This window comes from Pleurodeles waltl, chromosome 3_1 (genome assembly GCF_031143425.1).
Source record: "Pleurodeles waltl isolate 20211129_DDA chromosome 3_1, aPleWal1.hap1.20221129, whole genome shotgun sequence".
Classification (NCBI taxonomy): Eukaryota; Metazoa; Chordata; class Amphibia; order Caudata; family Salamandridae; genus Pleurodeles; species Pleurodeles waltl.
Window position 1 is genome coordinate 1605203002 of NC_090440.1, and position 15314 is coordinate 1605218315.

The 15314-nt window shown below is 44.3% G+C and overlaps 1 protein-coding gene across 4 annotated transcripts in view; it reads right to left on the reverse strand.

Moving 5' to 3' along the window:
* The window catches only part of COBLL1 (cordon-bleu WH2 repeat protein like 1), a 483290-nt gene that overhangs the window by 273029 nt on the left and 194947 nt on the right, over window positions 1-15314 (reverse strand). For all 4 annotated transcript variants that reach the window (XM_069225250.1, XM_069225248.1, XM_069225246.1 and 1 more), the window contains exon 3: window positions 11938-12035. In XM_069225250.1, coding sequence (XP_069081351.1) covers window positions 11938-12035 — 98 coding nt within the window. The remainder of the gene's footprint in view (window positions 1-11937; window positions 12036-15314) is intronic.

Consider the following 15314-nt stretch of genomic DNA (forward strand, 5'->3'; position numbering starts at 1 on the left):
GCAGCCCCCAGCCCCTAAAGAAACGGAACTTCTGTGCAGGAGTGACCCCCAGGAGGCCCTCTCCCTTGCCCAGGTGGTGGCTACCCCGAGGAGCCCCCCCCTTGCCTGCCTGCATCGCTGAAGAGAACCCTTGATCTCTCATTGACTTCCATTGAAAACCTGACTCTTGTTTGCACACTGCACCCGGCCGCCCCCGCGCTGCTGAGGGTGTACTTTCTGTGCTATCTTGTGTCCCCCCCGGTGCCCTACAAAACCCCCCTGGTCTGCCCTCCGAAGACGCGGGTACTTACCTACTGGCAGACTGGAACCGGGGCACCCCCCTCTCTCCATTATAGCCTATGTGTTTTGGGCACCTCTTTGACCTTCGCACCTGACCGGCCCTGAGCTGCTGGTGTGATAACTTTGGGGTTGCTCTGAACCCCCAACGGTGGGCTACCTTGGACCAAAAACTGAGAACTGTAAGTGACTTACTTACCTGTGAAAACTAACAATAACTTACCTCCCCCAGGAACTGTGAAAATTGCACTGTGTCCACTTTTAAAACAGCTTATTGTGTTTTATGACAAAAGTATTCATGCTAATGTAATGATTCAAAGTTCCTAGAGTACTTACCTTCAATACCTTCCAAACAAGCTATTACATGTGAAATTTGAACCTGTGGTTCTTAAAATAAACTAAGAAAATATATTTTTCTATAACAAAACCTATTGGCTGGATTTGTCTCTGAGTGTGTGTACCTCATTTATTGTCTATGTGTATGTACAACAAATGCTTAACACTACTCCTTGGATAAGCCTACTGCTCGACCACACTACCACAAAATAGAGCATTAGTATTATCTCTTTTTACCACTATTTTACCTCTAAGGGGAACCCTTGGACTCTGTGCATGCTATTCCTTACTTTGAAATAGCACATACAGAGCCAACTTCCTACATTAGGCCTGTAAACAAGCATTTTGATATATGGAATCTCACAGGTTACAGCAGCCAGCAAGTGATTTGCACTGCAATAATCTCCGATAGGCCTTTTAGGAGGTGTTGAATATTATTTTGCCAACTATAATTTTGCATATATTTATAATTTTGTCGGTGCAATTCTGGTGCCTGTGGGAAAGCTTATGTTCGATACATTAGGTTTGAATTGGTTACAGTGACAAAGGAATGATAAAAGCTATAGTCTGATAGATTAATTTGAAAAGGTTATGACAGATGCATAGGTCTAATCTGTTTATTATGAATTATTGTCAGCTCATCAGATCTCAGTGTGTCAAAGGCTGAATGTGTCTTACCACTGATTGGCATTTTTATCATTCTGATTTGGTTGAGTCTTATGCAATGGCTTATCTTATCCATCTTGTTACATATAGTGTTTGTCCCTCCTTGAGACCCTATCCTTTTACCTTAAGCCCTTCCAATGCTCACTTTTAGAGAATTATCTTTTTCTTTTTGCTTAAGAACCCCATGAGACTGCATGTATTTTCCATCTGCCTCTCCCTTGCTTATCTCACCTTACTGTTGTTGTTCCCTCTCGTCCAAGTGATTTTTTTTATCCGTACCGCTCCCCTCTCTTTTGCTTCTTTTTGTATAAGGACTCCAAAAGTGCATTTTTTAAAGTTTTATCACGCGTGTGCTCCTCTCCTTTCTCCCGAGATGCTCACTTTCATCCATGTATTTCTCTCCCCCACCCCGCATTCCATGTTGAGCTCTCTCGCCCATGGTGTGCTCTCCCAGTTCTGAACCCCCTCATCTTCATAGACCGTATTTCCCTTCCTTTCCATCACCATCCGTAGTGATTTCTTTCTTTTTTTTTAAATGCACCTTTGTGCTAAATACACTTCTTTTTTTTATTTACCCATCTTCCTCCATCTTGGAACGGTAAATAAAATATTAAAGTAAATGAAGCTTGCCTCATTCCACTGGTGGCGTATGCCTTCTGGCACATGCACACGTCAGTGGAAATGGCACATCTGCCTTCCAGTCTTTGTTTTAAGGTCAAGCGCGCAAGCACTTTGGCCTGTTGTAAGTATTGTGGGCTTTTAACCATGCCCACCGCACGCCCATCACTTTCACTCGTTCCTGGGCTTACCTTTCAAAAAACCTTTATCATTGGTAAATGTTTTACATTTGTCCCTCCTTCAGGCGGTTTTGTTACCGCCTTGCAGACTTCCCTGTTACATGGATTATTGCACGATTGCCAATACGTTTGCCTGCGAGCTAACTTATTTTTCTTTTTGTGTCTCTCCTTTGCGCTCATGCTCATGGCGGCCATGGCACTTTCAATCGGCTCACTTATGTCAACTGTTTTACTTTTCATTTTCAATTTAAGTGGCAAGAAAAGTCCAATTTGGAATTTACAATGCTAACAGCTCTAACTCGAGCAAATGTGAGACCCACTGAATTGCAAATGCTTGTTTTGGCGGTTGCACAGTGTCCCAACGCTGTACAGCATTGCTAAAAGCAAGAAGCAATGCCAACAGGTCCCAAAGGCAAGTCCTAATGACTTTGTCAATGCCTACTAAGGACAATGTGTGCGATGATCAAGTGATTCCGGCCATTTGTGGAGATCCGAGCCATTCCTGTTAAAAGCATTTACTGCTGTCATTCAAAGTGACCTGCACAAGTCTTGCGTAGTTTTCTTCCGATTGCCTCGGTCCAGGGCAAGCCTACGACCAAAGTAAATGTTTATTTGAATGAAATCATTTTAATTTCGGAAGTGATGTATTATCATCAGTCTGATGTGATGGGAGGCTAGCCGTCTGACACCGCAGTGGGCCAAGTTTAGAAATAAGTGAACAGGGGCCGGCACAATTCAGCTGTTGCCGGGTTTTGCTTGCCTCACCCTAAGGAGTCATTTGGGAAAACATTTCAACGGGTGGAGTAAGGCGGAGCCACACATGTCATCTGAATAATGAGTTGGCCGTCTGGAGGGGGCGGCTGTTCTCATAGTTAGCACGAAGTCCAAGGCAAGTTAGCGTAAAAATCTCATCTCACTGTGCAAGACAGTTAGAAAGTATATTTTACTGTGGAGGTTGCCAGCGAAATTCACACTGAGATGGATTTATTTTGTAACTACAAGGATGAAAAGTGTAACATATGTGAAGACATGAATGAGTAGCTAAGACACCTGCACTCAGTCGTGGAAGTAACTCTTCGCAAGTAGCAAAACGTGCAAGATCACTCATTTCTGAAAGAAGTTCATGCAGATCTTCCTAGAAAGCTAGCATTTTCATGTTCTTTTATATTTTTAAGACTTTCGTCTACTGTCTGGCTAAAATCAGTCATAGTGTGCAATATAGATTTGAATGTTTGACCTTAAGCAAAGTGATTTTAAGCTCCGATTTATTTTTTCTGCGTGAACACCAATTTGCAATGTCCCGTGTGCTGTGACTAAGGCCGCAATAAAGAACCTGTTGGGAGGGTGGGGGGCAGTGCTGCCCCCTAGGGGAGCTGGTTGTGTATACTGCGCTGCCAAAGTTGACTCCAACTGGGGGCCTGGGACTGGTATGCTGCATCCATCTAAGGCAGCCACCTACCGGTGCAAGGCCACTAGAAAAGATGCATCGTTCTTAGTGGCTTCGCTTGTGCACAATGTGCTATAAATGCAGCATTATATACACTATTTTTTTAAAAACGTATTGGGGCATAACCATTCAATTTCCCTTAGAAAGAGTTGGACTCGCTTGCTTTGTCCAGGTCAAGGGATGCATTCACGCCCCACCACAATTAAACTTCATAGCTGCTCCTGCCCCGACCCACCTCCAAAGGTGGACCCAGCACCCAAACACACATTCTCTCTCTTTCTTCCGTTGTAAAAATACCCTGGGGAGAATTTGGAAAGTGATGTACAGTAATGTTGGTCAGTATAACCACCCTACGTGCTTGCTTCAGCGCCCCTTCAGGGGTCGAGGTAAGGGCTATATACATTAGATTGTAACGCATTACAGGGCTGCATACCGTGAATGCCAGTTATTTAGGTTTTTGGACCTCAGATTGAATGCAGTGTCAGACGGTGGTATTGTTTTTGGCCTCTACATGTGCAGTGACTCAACGTTTTCCTGTGAGTGAGGTAAGCAAAAGGCACAACTGGTTATCTCGGAAAAACTAAGCTTTCGGCCCACATTTCAAAGGGCATTTTTATGGTTGGTTGTTGCTTAATCACAGGAAAATGCCCGAGCTATTTGGATCACAGCATCCAAACATAGGCATGGGCGCATACATAAAACAAACACATCGAAAAAAACCACACAGGGCCTTACAAACACAATTAGCTATTTCGGGAGCCTCTCGCTCCTTCACAGCTGCATCCTGTGCACGGGGGATGCCTAACACAAGCTGCTTTTACAGATCAGCAGAGACAATGGTCACCGAGCAGTAGCTATGAAGGCTTTTGGTTCTCTTCCACTGCAAACAGGCCCCTTACGTTTAGTGCCGTTCAGATCAACGATTTCCTTATCACATGTTGCCTCTACACAGGCTTGTTCATGCTTCATGAGAGCAAGGCAGGGGCTCTGGATGTGATCAGAAAGAGAATGTGGGGGCAGGGTGATAAACATTGCATTGTCCAGATACCTTAAACTATTCCTTGGTGAAAACTTCCAAGCCACATATTAATGTCCATACAATACTCTTACCGGCCTATGCCGCAGACTCAGCGTAAAAGTGGGAAAACCTATTTGGAAATTCTGCTAAGCCAGAAAGTTCTATGTAAATGGTTTGTATTTTATGGTAACCGAGCAGCAGATCAAACGCCCTTCCTGCAGGGAAACAGCGAGTCTAAGGATACATGTAGTACGTTTCATTACATTTAGCAGGAGGGAGGGAGGGAGAAATTATGCATTTTATAGTTTAAGGTAAAATGGCACACAACATTTTTCTAAAGGGGGGGAGGCGTAAAAGACGGGCTCAACTAAACACAGCTTTAATCGCACTAATACTCAAAGGTCTATTGAGAGAAACGAGTTACGACCTGGTCAAAAGAAACCTAAATCCAGCTTGAAAAAAACGCCAGATATGAGAGAAACTGCTTTGGAATGACAAAAGTGATCTCTAGTGTAACTACTGACTGGACGAAATACTGCAGCCGTTTGTTCCTGATGTGCCCTTCCACCATTTTACACTTCTGCCTCGGCGGGTTTCCTTGCACTTTTTTTTTATGGCTGCTTCCGGTCACCCTAACTCCACGAGCCTTCTGAACACCAAATGCAGCGGGCCTCTCTGAGAACCAAAACGGCTCCTTCCACTATGTGCTATCAAAATAATAATGCACCCCTCAGCCCCTTTTTAGTGATAGTATTTTTATGTATTTATTTTGTGTGCTAAACGGGCTACGACTGTTCTCCCCACACACAGAAAAGACCATGGTAGCCACCCCTGTAGTGCTGTCTTCTTGGTAGTATCCTAAAAAGGCGACCACAGCACATTCTGGGAACATGACTAGCTTTCCTGTCCAGCAACACCACCTACCACCCCAGGATTCACGTCATCTGGAAAGTACATTCCCCAGCATCCATGGTTGCTTTTTATGACTGTGTGGAACTCCACTGTCAGCAGTCTTGCAGCATTAATGTAACCACTTGGATTCCACCTGCCACGGAGTGAGCAAAAGCTCTTCTACATACTCTGTCCTGGATTACGAAAAAATTTCTTCAAACCACTCCTCCATGCCAATACCAGGTTTTGCAGAGGTTTAGTACCTGTCTGAACACCCAGTGCCTGTCAGATTCTGGTTCCTAGACAGACCACAAGGTCCCTTTGAGAACCTTCAGTTAACCTGGACACTGACCCACATGTCAGCTTTTTTATGAACCATTTGTAACCTCCTTTCTCCATTACAGAAGCTTGTTGGAACCAATGCACCACCCACAAGTCGTTATATATATATATATATATATATATATATATATCTCTCTCTCTCTCTCTCTCTCTCTCTCTCTCTCTCTCTCTCTCTCTCTCTCTCTCTCTCTCTCTCTCTCTCTCTCTCTCTCTCTCTCTCTCTCTCTCTCTCTCTCTCTCTCTCTCTCTCGCCCCTCACTTTCATGGAACTAAATGTATCCACATTGATAGGCTGAATTGGCATTGCTAAGGTTTAAACTTGTGACCAGCAGACCAAATCCAATGTGAGCACGGAGCATCGATTCAATGAGTCATCTTGCCAGTGCAGAATTTGTTTGACATGACATATAAAGGGGTCAGCCAGCTGGAGCAAGGGTAAATGATTATTTGGGCCCAACAGCAGGTCCATGTCCCAAAGCGAGTTCTTTTGGTATTCAATGTTGCATCCTTTGGATGAACGTGGAGCCCTCTAGATTATGGTCTTCAATGTTGTCCTGCCTCCCCCGCCAGTCGTCAACAAACTCCCTTAGGGGAAAAAGACGTATGAGTGAATCTGGGCCATAACAGAGGCTCCTGCAGCCCCTGAGGCGCGAGAGGGGGATGGGGTTTAACCTTCCAGGGAGCCCCCAATCAAGCGGTCCCATATTCAGCCTAAGGTCTATGAATATCTTGTGATATGGGAGACTCAAGTACACCCTTGTCTCATTCTGCAGGGGGGCATCATTTTGAGTTACGCCACTGGAATGCATCAGTAAATATGCTGTTTCAATTATTTCCAGCTAGGTAACCTCCTGCCACTTATATCCATAGCACACAGTATTGATAATGTCACTCAACACCTATCAGTAGAAATAGTATATCACTCATCTTCAATTACATCTTAGGGATGTGCATCATTCAGTAGTAGTGATATAATGCACGTCACCCACAATGTTAGCAGTGGTACTTCCTTCTCGGGTTTTGGCGTTAATCCTTTCCTAAAAAATATCATCAGCCCGGAACAACTTGCCTCATCTGTGGTCCTTCCCCTGAACCTGAACACGCAGCACCTAACTCTCCTCGGTGGCTGGGTTCACTTGTGAGGACGTCTGGTAATCCAGCTTGTTCTCTGTGCTCAGTCTTCTTTCCTCTCCATTGACATGGTCTTCTGCATTGAACAGTCTCCAGACAGCATCATTGTCTTTGGTCGTTTCTTTCAAGGTCAGTGTTTTATCCCTGGGCGTCTGCATCCTCTCCAGCAGCCTCTTCACTTATGGGGGCTAAAGAAGCACCCCGCTCCCCACTGCTTCCTGATGTCAAGAGCTAGCAGTGCAGAACTATCCGCCACTCAAGGAAACCTCACTGGGCTTTAAAAGGCACCGAATTATAGTACAGAATAACGATGGAGGGGGCTGATTCGCCTTTATAAGTTCAAGTTTTGATAAAGAACCCAGAGGGAGAGGTGATTAAACATACTGCAGTGTGCCGGGTCACCACAAAATAAAACAATACAGCGGTATCATTTTGATGACAAGCGACTGTATAAAGTATGAACAGTAGAACAAGGCAGGAGGATAAGCGTCTTACAATCAAAATGACTAACTGATTCGCTTCGAGTTATTGAAATTACTTTTCATTTTTCACTAGTGTGGCCACGGGTTTACAGGTATAGATTACACTATTTAACATTCTCTCGTGACAAATACGAGTAAACAATTCCTCGACATAATATGCAGAATCCGTTTACATTCAGCTTCAGACGGGGTCATTGACACAGCTCCTCACTTCCTTTTAGTTGCATTCAAAGAGAAAAAATGCTGTCCCCGGTTGGGCGCCTTAATTCTGTCTCTCATACCAAGACAGAAGCCTGCAGATCCTGAGGAGGGATGGCAAGTGCCACCCTTCGGGAACACGCCGCTCTCAGGTGAACACAAACAGGCCTTTCATTGTCCCAACTTGAAGACCCGACCGTCAGGAAAATAACTTGAATTCCTCGAGGTATCTTCTTACTGCTACATGGCAAACAACGCCAAAAATGGAAGGGTTTCAGGTACTGCTTTACAGATGACAAGGCTGAGAGAAGTGGCTCGCCGAGCCTGATGCTGTCACATATGCAGTGGTTTCTACTGCTGTGAATGAGCTTTACTACACAACGAGGACTCCGTAGAAGGGTATTGCCAATGGCCACCCGCTCGCTTCATTGTCTTGAGTTTCGAAATGCATCTGCTGGCAAGTGTATCGCTGCCTAGGACTTCTTTGGAGCTTTGCCAACAAGGCTACTTTGTTTCTAAATGTTAAGCATACACTTCACTTGTATGGTGAATGGATTATCTGGAGGCCTTGAGGTCATTACACAAGCCTTCAAGGTGAGGCCCATGCTTTGGACCACGGGGAGGCAAATGTTTTACCTCTTGTCTGAAAGGTATCTGCATGGGTCGTGAGAAAGGTTTTGTCGGCTACAACGTTCTTGATGTGAGATTTTTTAATTGCTCCTTTGGGGGGCGGGGCTTTCTTGTAGATGATATTCACCAGTGCAAAGCCCGTAGGTTAACTAGTAATCAGTTTAGGCCTACTTAGAGTATTAGTATCACACTTACCTAACTTATTCACAATAAACAAAGCCTTTCAGCCAGAATGTTATTTGCTATGTTATTTTGAAAAAAAAAACACAAGCAAGAACAAAGTTTCCTTTGCACGGTTTACAAAGGTCGATCGTCATCTATTACCCACAGCAACCTCGCTCCAAGGAGAGTGCAAGGATTAATTAAACACTGAAAGCAACCTATCCAATCCCAAAAACTTTATTTCTTCAGAAAACGGTCTAGAGATTGAGTGGGCATAAAACATGTATATATCAGCCGCGGTTCCTCCACTATGGCAGAGGAGCTTGGCCCCCCACCAGCAGCATGAGCTGCAAAATGAAAAACAAACACGATAATAAACAATGTTTATTATCGTTTTTATTTTTCAAGGGGTGGGGCCACGGGTGGTGACAGGGACATTGGGAGAGTGCACAACACTCCCTTCAGTGCGCAAGTATGTTTGGCTGGTCGTCTTGGGCCGGCCAAACACACATGCACACTGGGCTCTGTACAACCCGGCACTGTGTTGCCGGGTTGGAGAGAGCAGGTAGAGGCTCCCACTCTGCCTCGGAGCGCCAAGCTAGGGATCTCCGGCCAATCCTAAAGCTGCTCTCATGTGAGAGAAGCGTTAGGATTGGTCGCAGGGCAAGCTGGCAGCCTGTGCCTGCAGTAGTTGGAGCGGGAGCCAGAAGAGCGTCAAGGTTGCGGCGGAGGTAATTTTCTTTTTTTCCCTTTATGTTGTTGTGCCCCCACCGCTTTGTCCCTACAGGAGCAACCCCTGGAATATATGCTTGTCGCTATTTCTCTCGGTCCACTCTTGCCAATGTCCCTTTAGTTGCGTCTGCTTGTTCGAAATCTGACTGCATATATATGGGGCTGTGCGCACTTGCATACACAACTTAAGGGAAAAAAGGGAAGAATGAACTAAGGGGAATGACCACTGCAGAGGCCCAAAAGAACAGAAGGTTTCAGAGGAAAAAATCAGCTTCCCTACAACCGAGTTAGGATTCAAAGTAGGGCCCGATTATGTAGCCTGCGTATTACGATTCCATCACCAAAACTGGGAGTACCATGCAGAAACAGGCCCCGTTTATGTGAAACATAATCCCTAACTAACTTCAGTATTTGCTTGTGCAGGCAGTCCCTCCCTTAGACCACAGCTTCAGGGGGCATGGCCAAAGGCTCTTATTGATGTCTTACTCCATAAGCAGACTCGTCCCGTTCCTGGTTGGTCACTTTCGGATAGCTGATGATGCCTCTGGAATTCTCATCTCCTTCCCCTCAGCATCTGGAACTATCATGCGCCGGTCTGGTTTCTTACCCCAGTGATTAGGAGTACCTATTCTACTACCCTTTGCTCCTGACTTGCCAAGCTCGCTCTTGCCTCGCACTTGCCCCCGCCCAGTTTCTCCATAATCAGCCCCAGCAGGTTGTCGCCCTGGTACTCTGGACCAGTCCTCCTCTTGCCCTGCCCACTGTCTTTCTCCTGCTGCGCCCTCTTAATGGTGCTCACTGGCTCTATTACATCTTATGCTCTGTGGCACACAGTCCCTAAGTGCTTTGAACTTCTGCCACTTTACTGTCTCCAGTTGTGCCCCTAATATGATTCATACCAGCCCCTTTGGTCAGCTTCAAGTGTGTGCCCCATTCTCTCCCTTTTGTGTCACATCCTGAGTCCTGGCCCTCTTGTGCCCAGTGATGTCCCTCTACTCCACCAGCTATCCGTGCTATGTTTTTCCGCCACTGAGCTGACTACCTGCCATCTTCTCCAACGGCATGTCTCTTTGTATTCCACTGTCCTACGCACTCAGGTCGCAGTACGGCTGCTTTTTTCTCAAATTGTGTCCGACACCCATTACCACAACCCATTGCCTTTGTCCCATTGCTTCCTGCCTCGTGTCCCATTCTAGTCCCTTGTGATGATGGTGTCCAGCACCTATTGCTCACATTCCCATATAAGGCTTGAGTCCCCCCATCTGACTCCGACGTACTTGCTGCCGGCCACTTCTCTTCCTCTCCCCTGACCATGTCCTGATATCGATAGCAATCTTCAAATGGTAACAGGTCACCCTGCGCAACTCAGCAACAACCAGATATTTTAATATTATACAACAGTACAGATAACACAACACGACATGGCCAACCTGTTTTCCTCGTATCATAACACAACACAAAAGTTTCTACAAATTAATTTCTTAAACATCTCGAAATTGGGACTAGCAGAAGAACCTTGCTGGGCTAACTGGGGTATGTGAAATTAATCAATGCATTTGCTTGATATACCAATAAAGGACCCAAAATAGGACCACAAACACGTACAATTGTTGATGCAAAAGAACATCACTCTAATCATTTTCAATATTGTTGTACATGTATATACCTCAACAAAGTGTGTTACAAAAGTGTTCAAAGGTACCGGTGGTAACCATCCATGGGTTACAACATAGGGAAAACAAAATGTACAAGAACAGAGCATGTCAAATCTATTTATAATTAGTGTTAGATCTAAGAGCTGATTACTGAGATCATTTCTGTATGATTGTAAAAAAATAAATGCCACTGGGGAAAGCCCAAAACGTGATCGACGTGTCAACATTTTGACCCATTCCCATATCATAGCCACTTGTTGGGGTTTTATTACAGAATAGGTCAACAGACTATTAGTGTAGTGTCCCTTCCAGTTTAGGATTCGATTATTATTGATACAGGTGGTGATACAATGCCCTACATGGACTGTAACAACAGACCATTCAAGTAATATGACCTAAAAGACATGTTTAGCTAACTGAATTACACCTGGGAGAAAGCCAGGTTTCACTATCACATCAACGCAAACTATTTGACTTAACCTTCTGTAAATCCACATCAGTTTGCTTTGCAATGTAACCAACCAAAATATGTATGCCACTTTGTCTTTATTCTTACACTGTGGTGTTCAAGTTATTGTTTACATCCAAAATATTGTGTACTGAAAAAGGCCCCTTTAACAGTGAGGACCTGAACGTGATGTTCATTATATCAGCAACTGAAATGCATTAAATGCCTTGGGGTTTGTTGGACCTGGCCCTTTTTGCATCCCCAAACTTTTTGCCTTCTTCTTCCTATTTGTTTTGTTCTGTTCTGTTGTTGCAGGTTTTAGGACTCTGGGCACTTTAGCACTGCTGACCACTGCTAAAGTGCAAGTAGTCTCTGTCTAAATTGTATTGGTGATTAGTTTATCCATGATTGGCCTATTTGATTTACTAGTAAGTCCCTAGTTAAAAAAACACATACAAGCCACAAGTTATTTTCAAGTATGCCTGTAAAGATGTTCCAGTGGTGGAAATGAGCATCATACAAGCACAGAAGACACAAAGGAAGTCCCAAGGGCTGTACATGTTCCGAAAGCTATATGTTCCCTCTTGCAGAACTTTATGAACTGAATATGCTTTCTAATACTCACACAATATGAAACAGTGTGATCTTGGGTTAAGTGTTAACAGGTGATTTTCAGCATCAACTATCAGAAAGTCTAGACATGGATAACTTTTCTCCAGTTCTTACCTGCATCCCTGAAGATTTTCTGAATTAGTTCCTAATCCGGTACTCATACCAGAAGGGTTTCTTGACTCCTGTTCCAGCGCTGTACCCAAGTGAGTAACCTATGATGATACAATGGAAGGGGGTTAGCGTGCTTGAGAGCTAATTTGTGAACACTTTAAGCAAAACAAGTGTCACTGTGCACACATCTGAGACAGTGATTGAGTTGTGTTGCTCAGACACAAGCAGACATTTCTGCCTAAATGATTAATGGAAAGGTCATTAAATGATATTGGTAAATCATTTTAAGGCAGCTCAGGAGATGCCATCAAGAACAAAGTCTAAAACATTCCAGGATTGGTTTGTTAACAGCACAACTCTGTGTTACTCTTTCTGTGGTATCAGCTATTTGTGTAAGGCTGGCAAAAGAATCCTAGGCAAGCGAGTGTGGCTTCGGTTGATGGTCCAGGAAAGAGACCTACAGAGAGATTATTTTCCTAATTGTTTAGTAACATCTGCTTACCTGTAAATCTATATTTGACCATACTCAAAAGTTACTAACAGAAAATTCAGATCACATAACTGCTGGTTCCTTTATTATTTTATCCAAACCCACTTACCCCAGCATTGAATCGCACATGTAGACTTTTTAAAATAAACTGCCTGTCACAAAATAACCACTTTATTTTCTAACACCTGAGATTGGCAAAAGACCTTAGTGACATGTCGCATTCAACAATTAGGCTGGTGAAAGGGTTTGCTTGTATCACTGGTGCTAAATTCTATTTTTAGTGTCCATATAGGACTTGTAATGAGATGACAGGTCAGGACATGTAGGCATTGAGCGAGAATCAAGCCTTAGGGAAAGGTGCCATAGAGTTAGGTATTTCTACCGCCAACACCAACTTGACCATGGTAGCCAACAACACTACACTTCATTGCTGGTTTTACAACCTCTCAAGGATATATTAATGTTGTTGATTTCTTCTTTAAACTACGCTACTTCTTACTGAAAGAATTTTGATCACCAAGTGCTTGGCAAAGCTCATTAGACAGCATATGCAAAAGCTTCCTTAATAACAAAGTAGGAGCCGCAGTCTGCATAAATATTTTGAAAGAAGTTTTGCTTTGCTTTAGGCATTGATGTCTGTTTGTTCTCAGGATCTTATCAGTAGACTGATGACAAAACAGAACAGGTCATTCAGAAACTGAAGCAGAATGCACAGACCTGTCTCCAGAATATTAATTAAAACAAACCTAAGTGATGCGCATTGCAGTACAGAATTTCATTAACACTTACTGAGAATCATGTTATTCACCATGTAACAAATGCTTGACTATCTTCCACAAACTATTCCTTTCGAACCACCACACAAACCAAGGAAAAAGTGTACGGAAGCAGAGTACCATGTCATGTAACCATATCAGTAAGGAAAACAGAAAAGATCTATGCATTGCAAAAAATAAATTCAAGACATGTAGAGACAAAAAGACACGAAAGGTCACAGGGGATAGAATATTGATACCAACTAAAAATCTTCATTTGTAGAAGATTCAAAAGTTTTCACCACAATATATAGGCTACTTTCATTTTAGAAAATAGCCCCAATCCACATGGTAGTACAATTGACCTTATAAAGCAGTGGTGGGTGAAATCGGAGGTTCAGGTATCACTGCTGGATCCCATGAACCTCGTGAACCCTCCTGTAAACACTCCTGGTGGATTAAACGCCAGACTGGAAAACTTTTCGTACAGCAGTGCTCCTGCATGCTGCTAGGAGCCTTCATCAAGCACTGCACTGACTTCACATCACCCCAGAAATGATGGAGCCGCCCCAATAGAACAGTCACTGCTGCCTGCTGATGTCAGTTTCTCTTCCCTGCCCTCAGATGTGGAGAGTGAACAACTGTTGGTAACAGAGTGCTGAATACTAACTTGGGACCCTTTTAGATGCTAAAAAAAGGTCGCTCCACAGAACAGGAAGGTGGAAAGACCCTGCTGTCAAAGTGGTAGTACTTCATGAACATATCCACTGATGCCACTGCAGCTTGGCAAATGTCACTCTCTGCAAGAACGCAGTAGTAGCAGCCTTAATCCTAGCAGAAGGGGCTCTCAGTCCATCTACGGGGCTGCTTCTAGCCAGGGCATAGCATTTTTAATGCAGAAGGCTACATACCACAACAAGAACCTCTTCTGCACACCCTTCCCTTTCTTTGCTGAGAAGAAAGCCATAAAAAGCTATTCGTCCATTGGATGGTCTTTAGTACATTCACTGCACAACCTGTAAGTCTTGTATGGGTGAGGTGGCCTCGATAGAGCAATGGACTCCACAAAACAGAAGGGGATCAATACTTTCGTCAAGAAGGTTTCTGAGTCCTCAGCACCAAGTAGTCTGGGGAAAAAAGTTGGTACACAGCGGGTTTGACGACACAGCGAGCAGCTATGCATCATTTCAAAAGTCAAACACATGAGAAACACCAATACCAAGTAAGGTCCCACTGTGGCATCGTTTGATGGGGAACGTGCATGTCAAGCTGTCACCACACATTCCTGGCCAAAACCAGAGCCACTAGAATCACTTCGGCATGGTCGTTCTGGATCTATTTCGGAACTAATGATAAAAGAGGCAGGAGCTGCAACTCTTAACAAGTGTTCTTGTGGAAACTCCAACACGCAAAATGTCTTACATTGTGCTTTCTTAACAGTGGCAAAAAAATCTATGAAGGATTCTCCCAACTGCTGGAAGATGCCCTGCACCACGTTGGTATACAGTAGCTACTTGTACTCTGCCACAAATGTCCTAGTACCCAGCACACCACTCATGATCTGCAGACGCCATTTTCTCTGTTCTTCCACACCAGCATTCAGAGAGCTTGCCAGGTGGTTTGGGGTCAAGACATATACCCTATTGGATCTAACCACCTGCAGAGGCACAGTCTCCTGACACATGACCCAAGAACCCACTCCGCCCTGCTTGCTGAAGTGCCACGTAGCTGTGGGACAGTCAATAAGAACTAGCACGTGCCTCCATGTGGTCAATGGCAGGTAGCTCTTCAGAACCTCACGAAAGAGCTGCAAATCCAGCAAACTGAGCTGACCTTCTACCAGTGACCACAGTCCATAGATATCCACCTCCTCCTGATGACCTCCCCAGCACAGTAGGGACATGTCCATCACAACTATCAGCTCCGAGTGGGGAAGGGAGAAGGGCCTGCCACTGGACTAAAAGCTTTTGAGCAATCACCACTGGAAATCTCAAGTCGCCTCCTTTGAGACATGGACGGCATCAGCCAGATTGCCCTGATGCTGTGCCCATCAGAACTTTAAATTGCATTACAGACATGCATGTGCCACCTGGCAAGCTGTAGAGGAGGATGCACAAGACTTAGAGGCCAAGAAA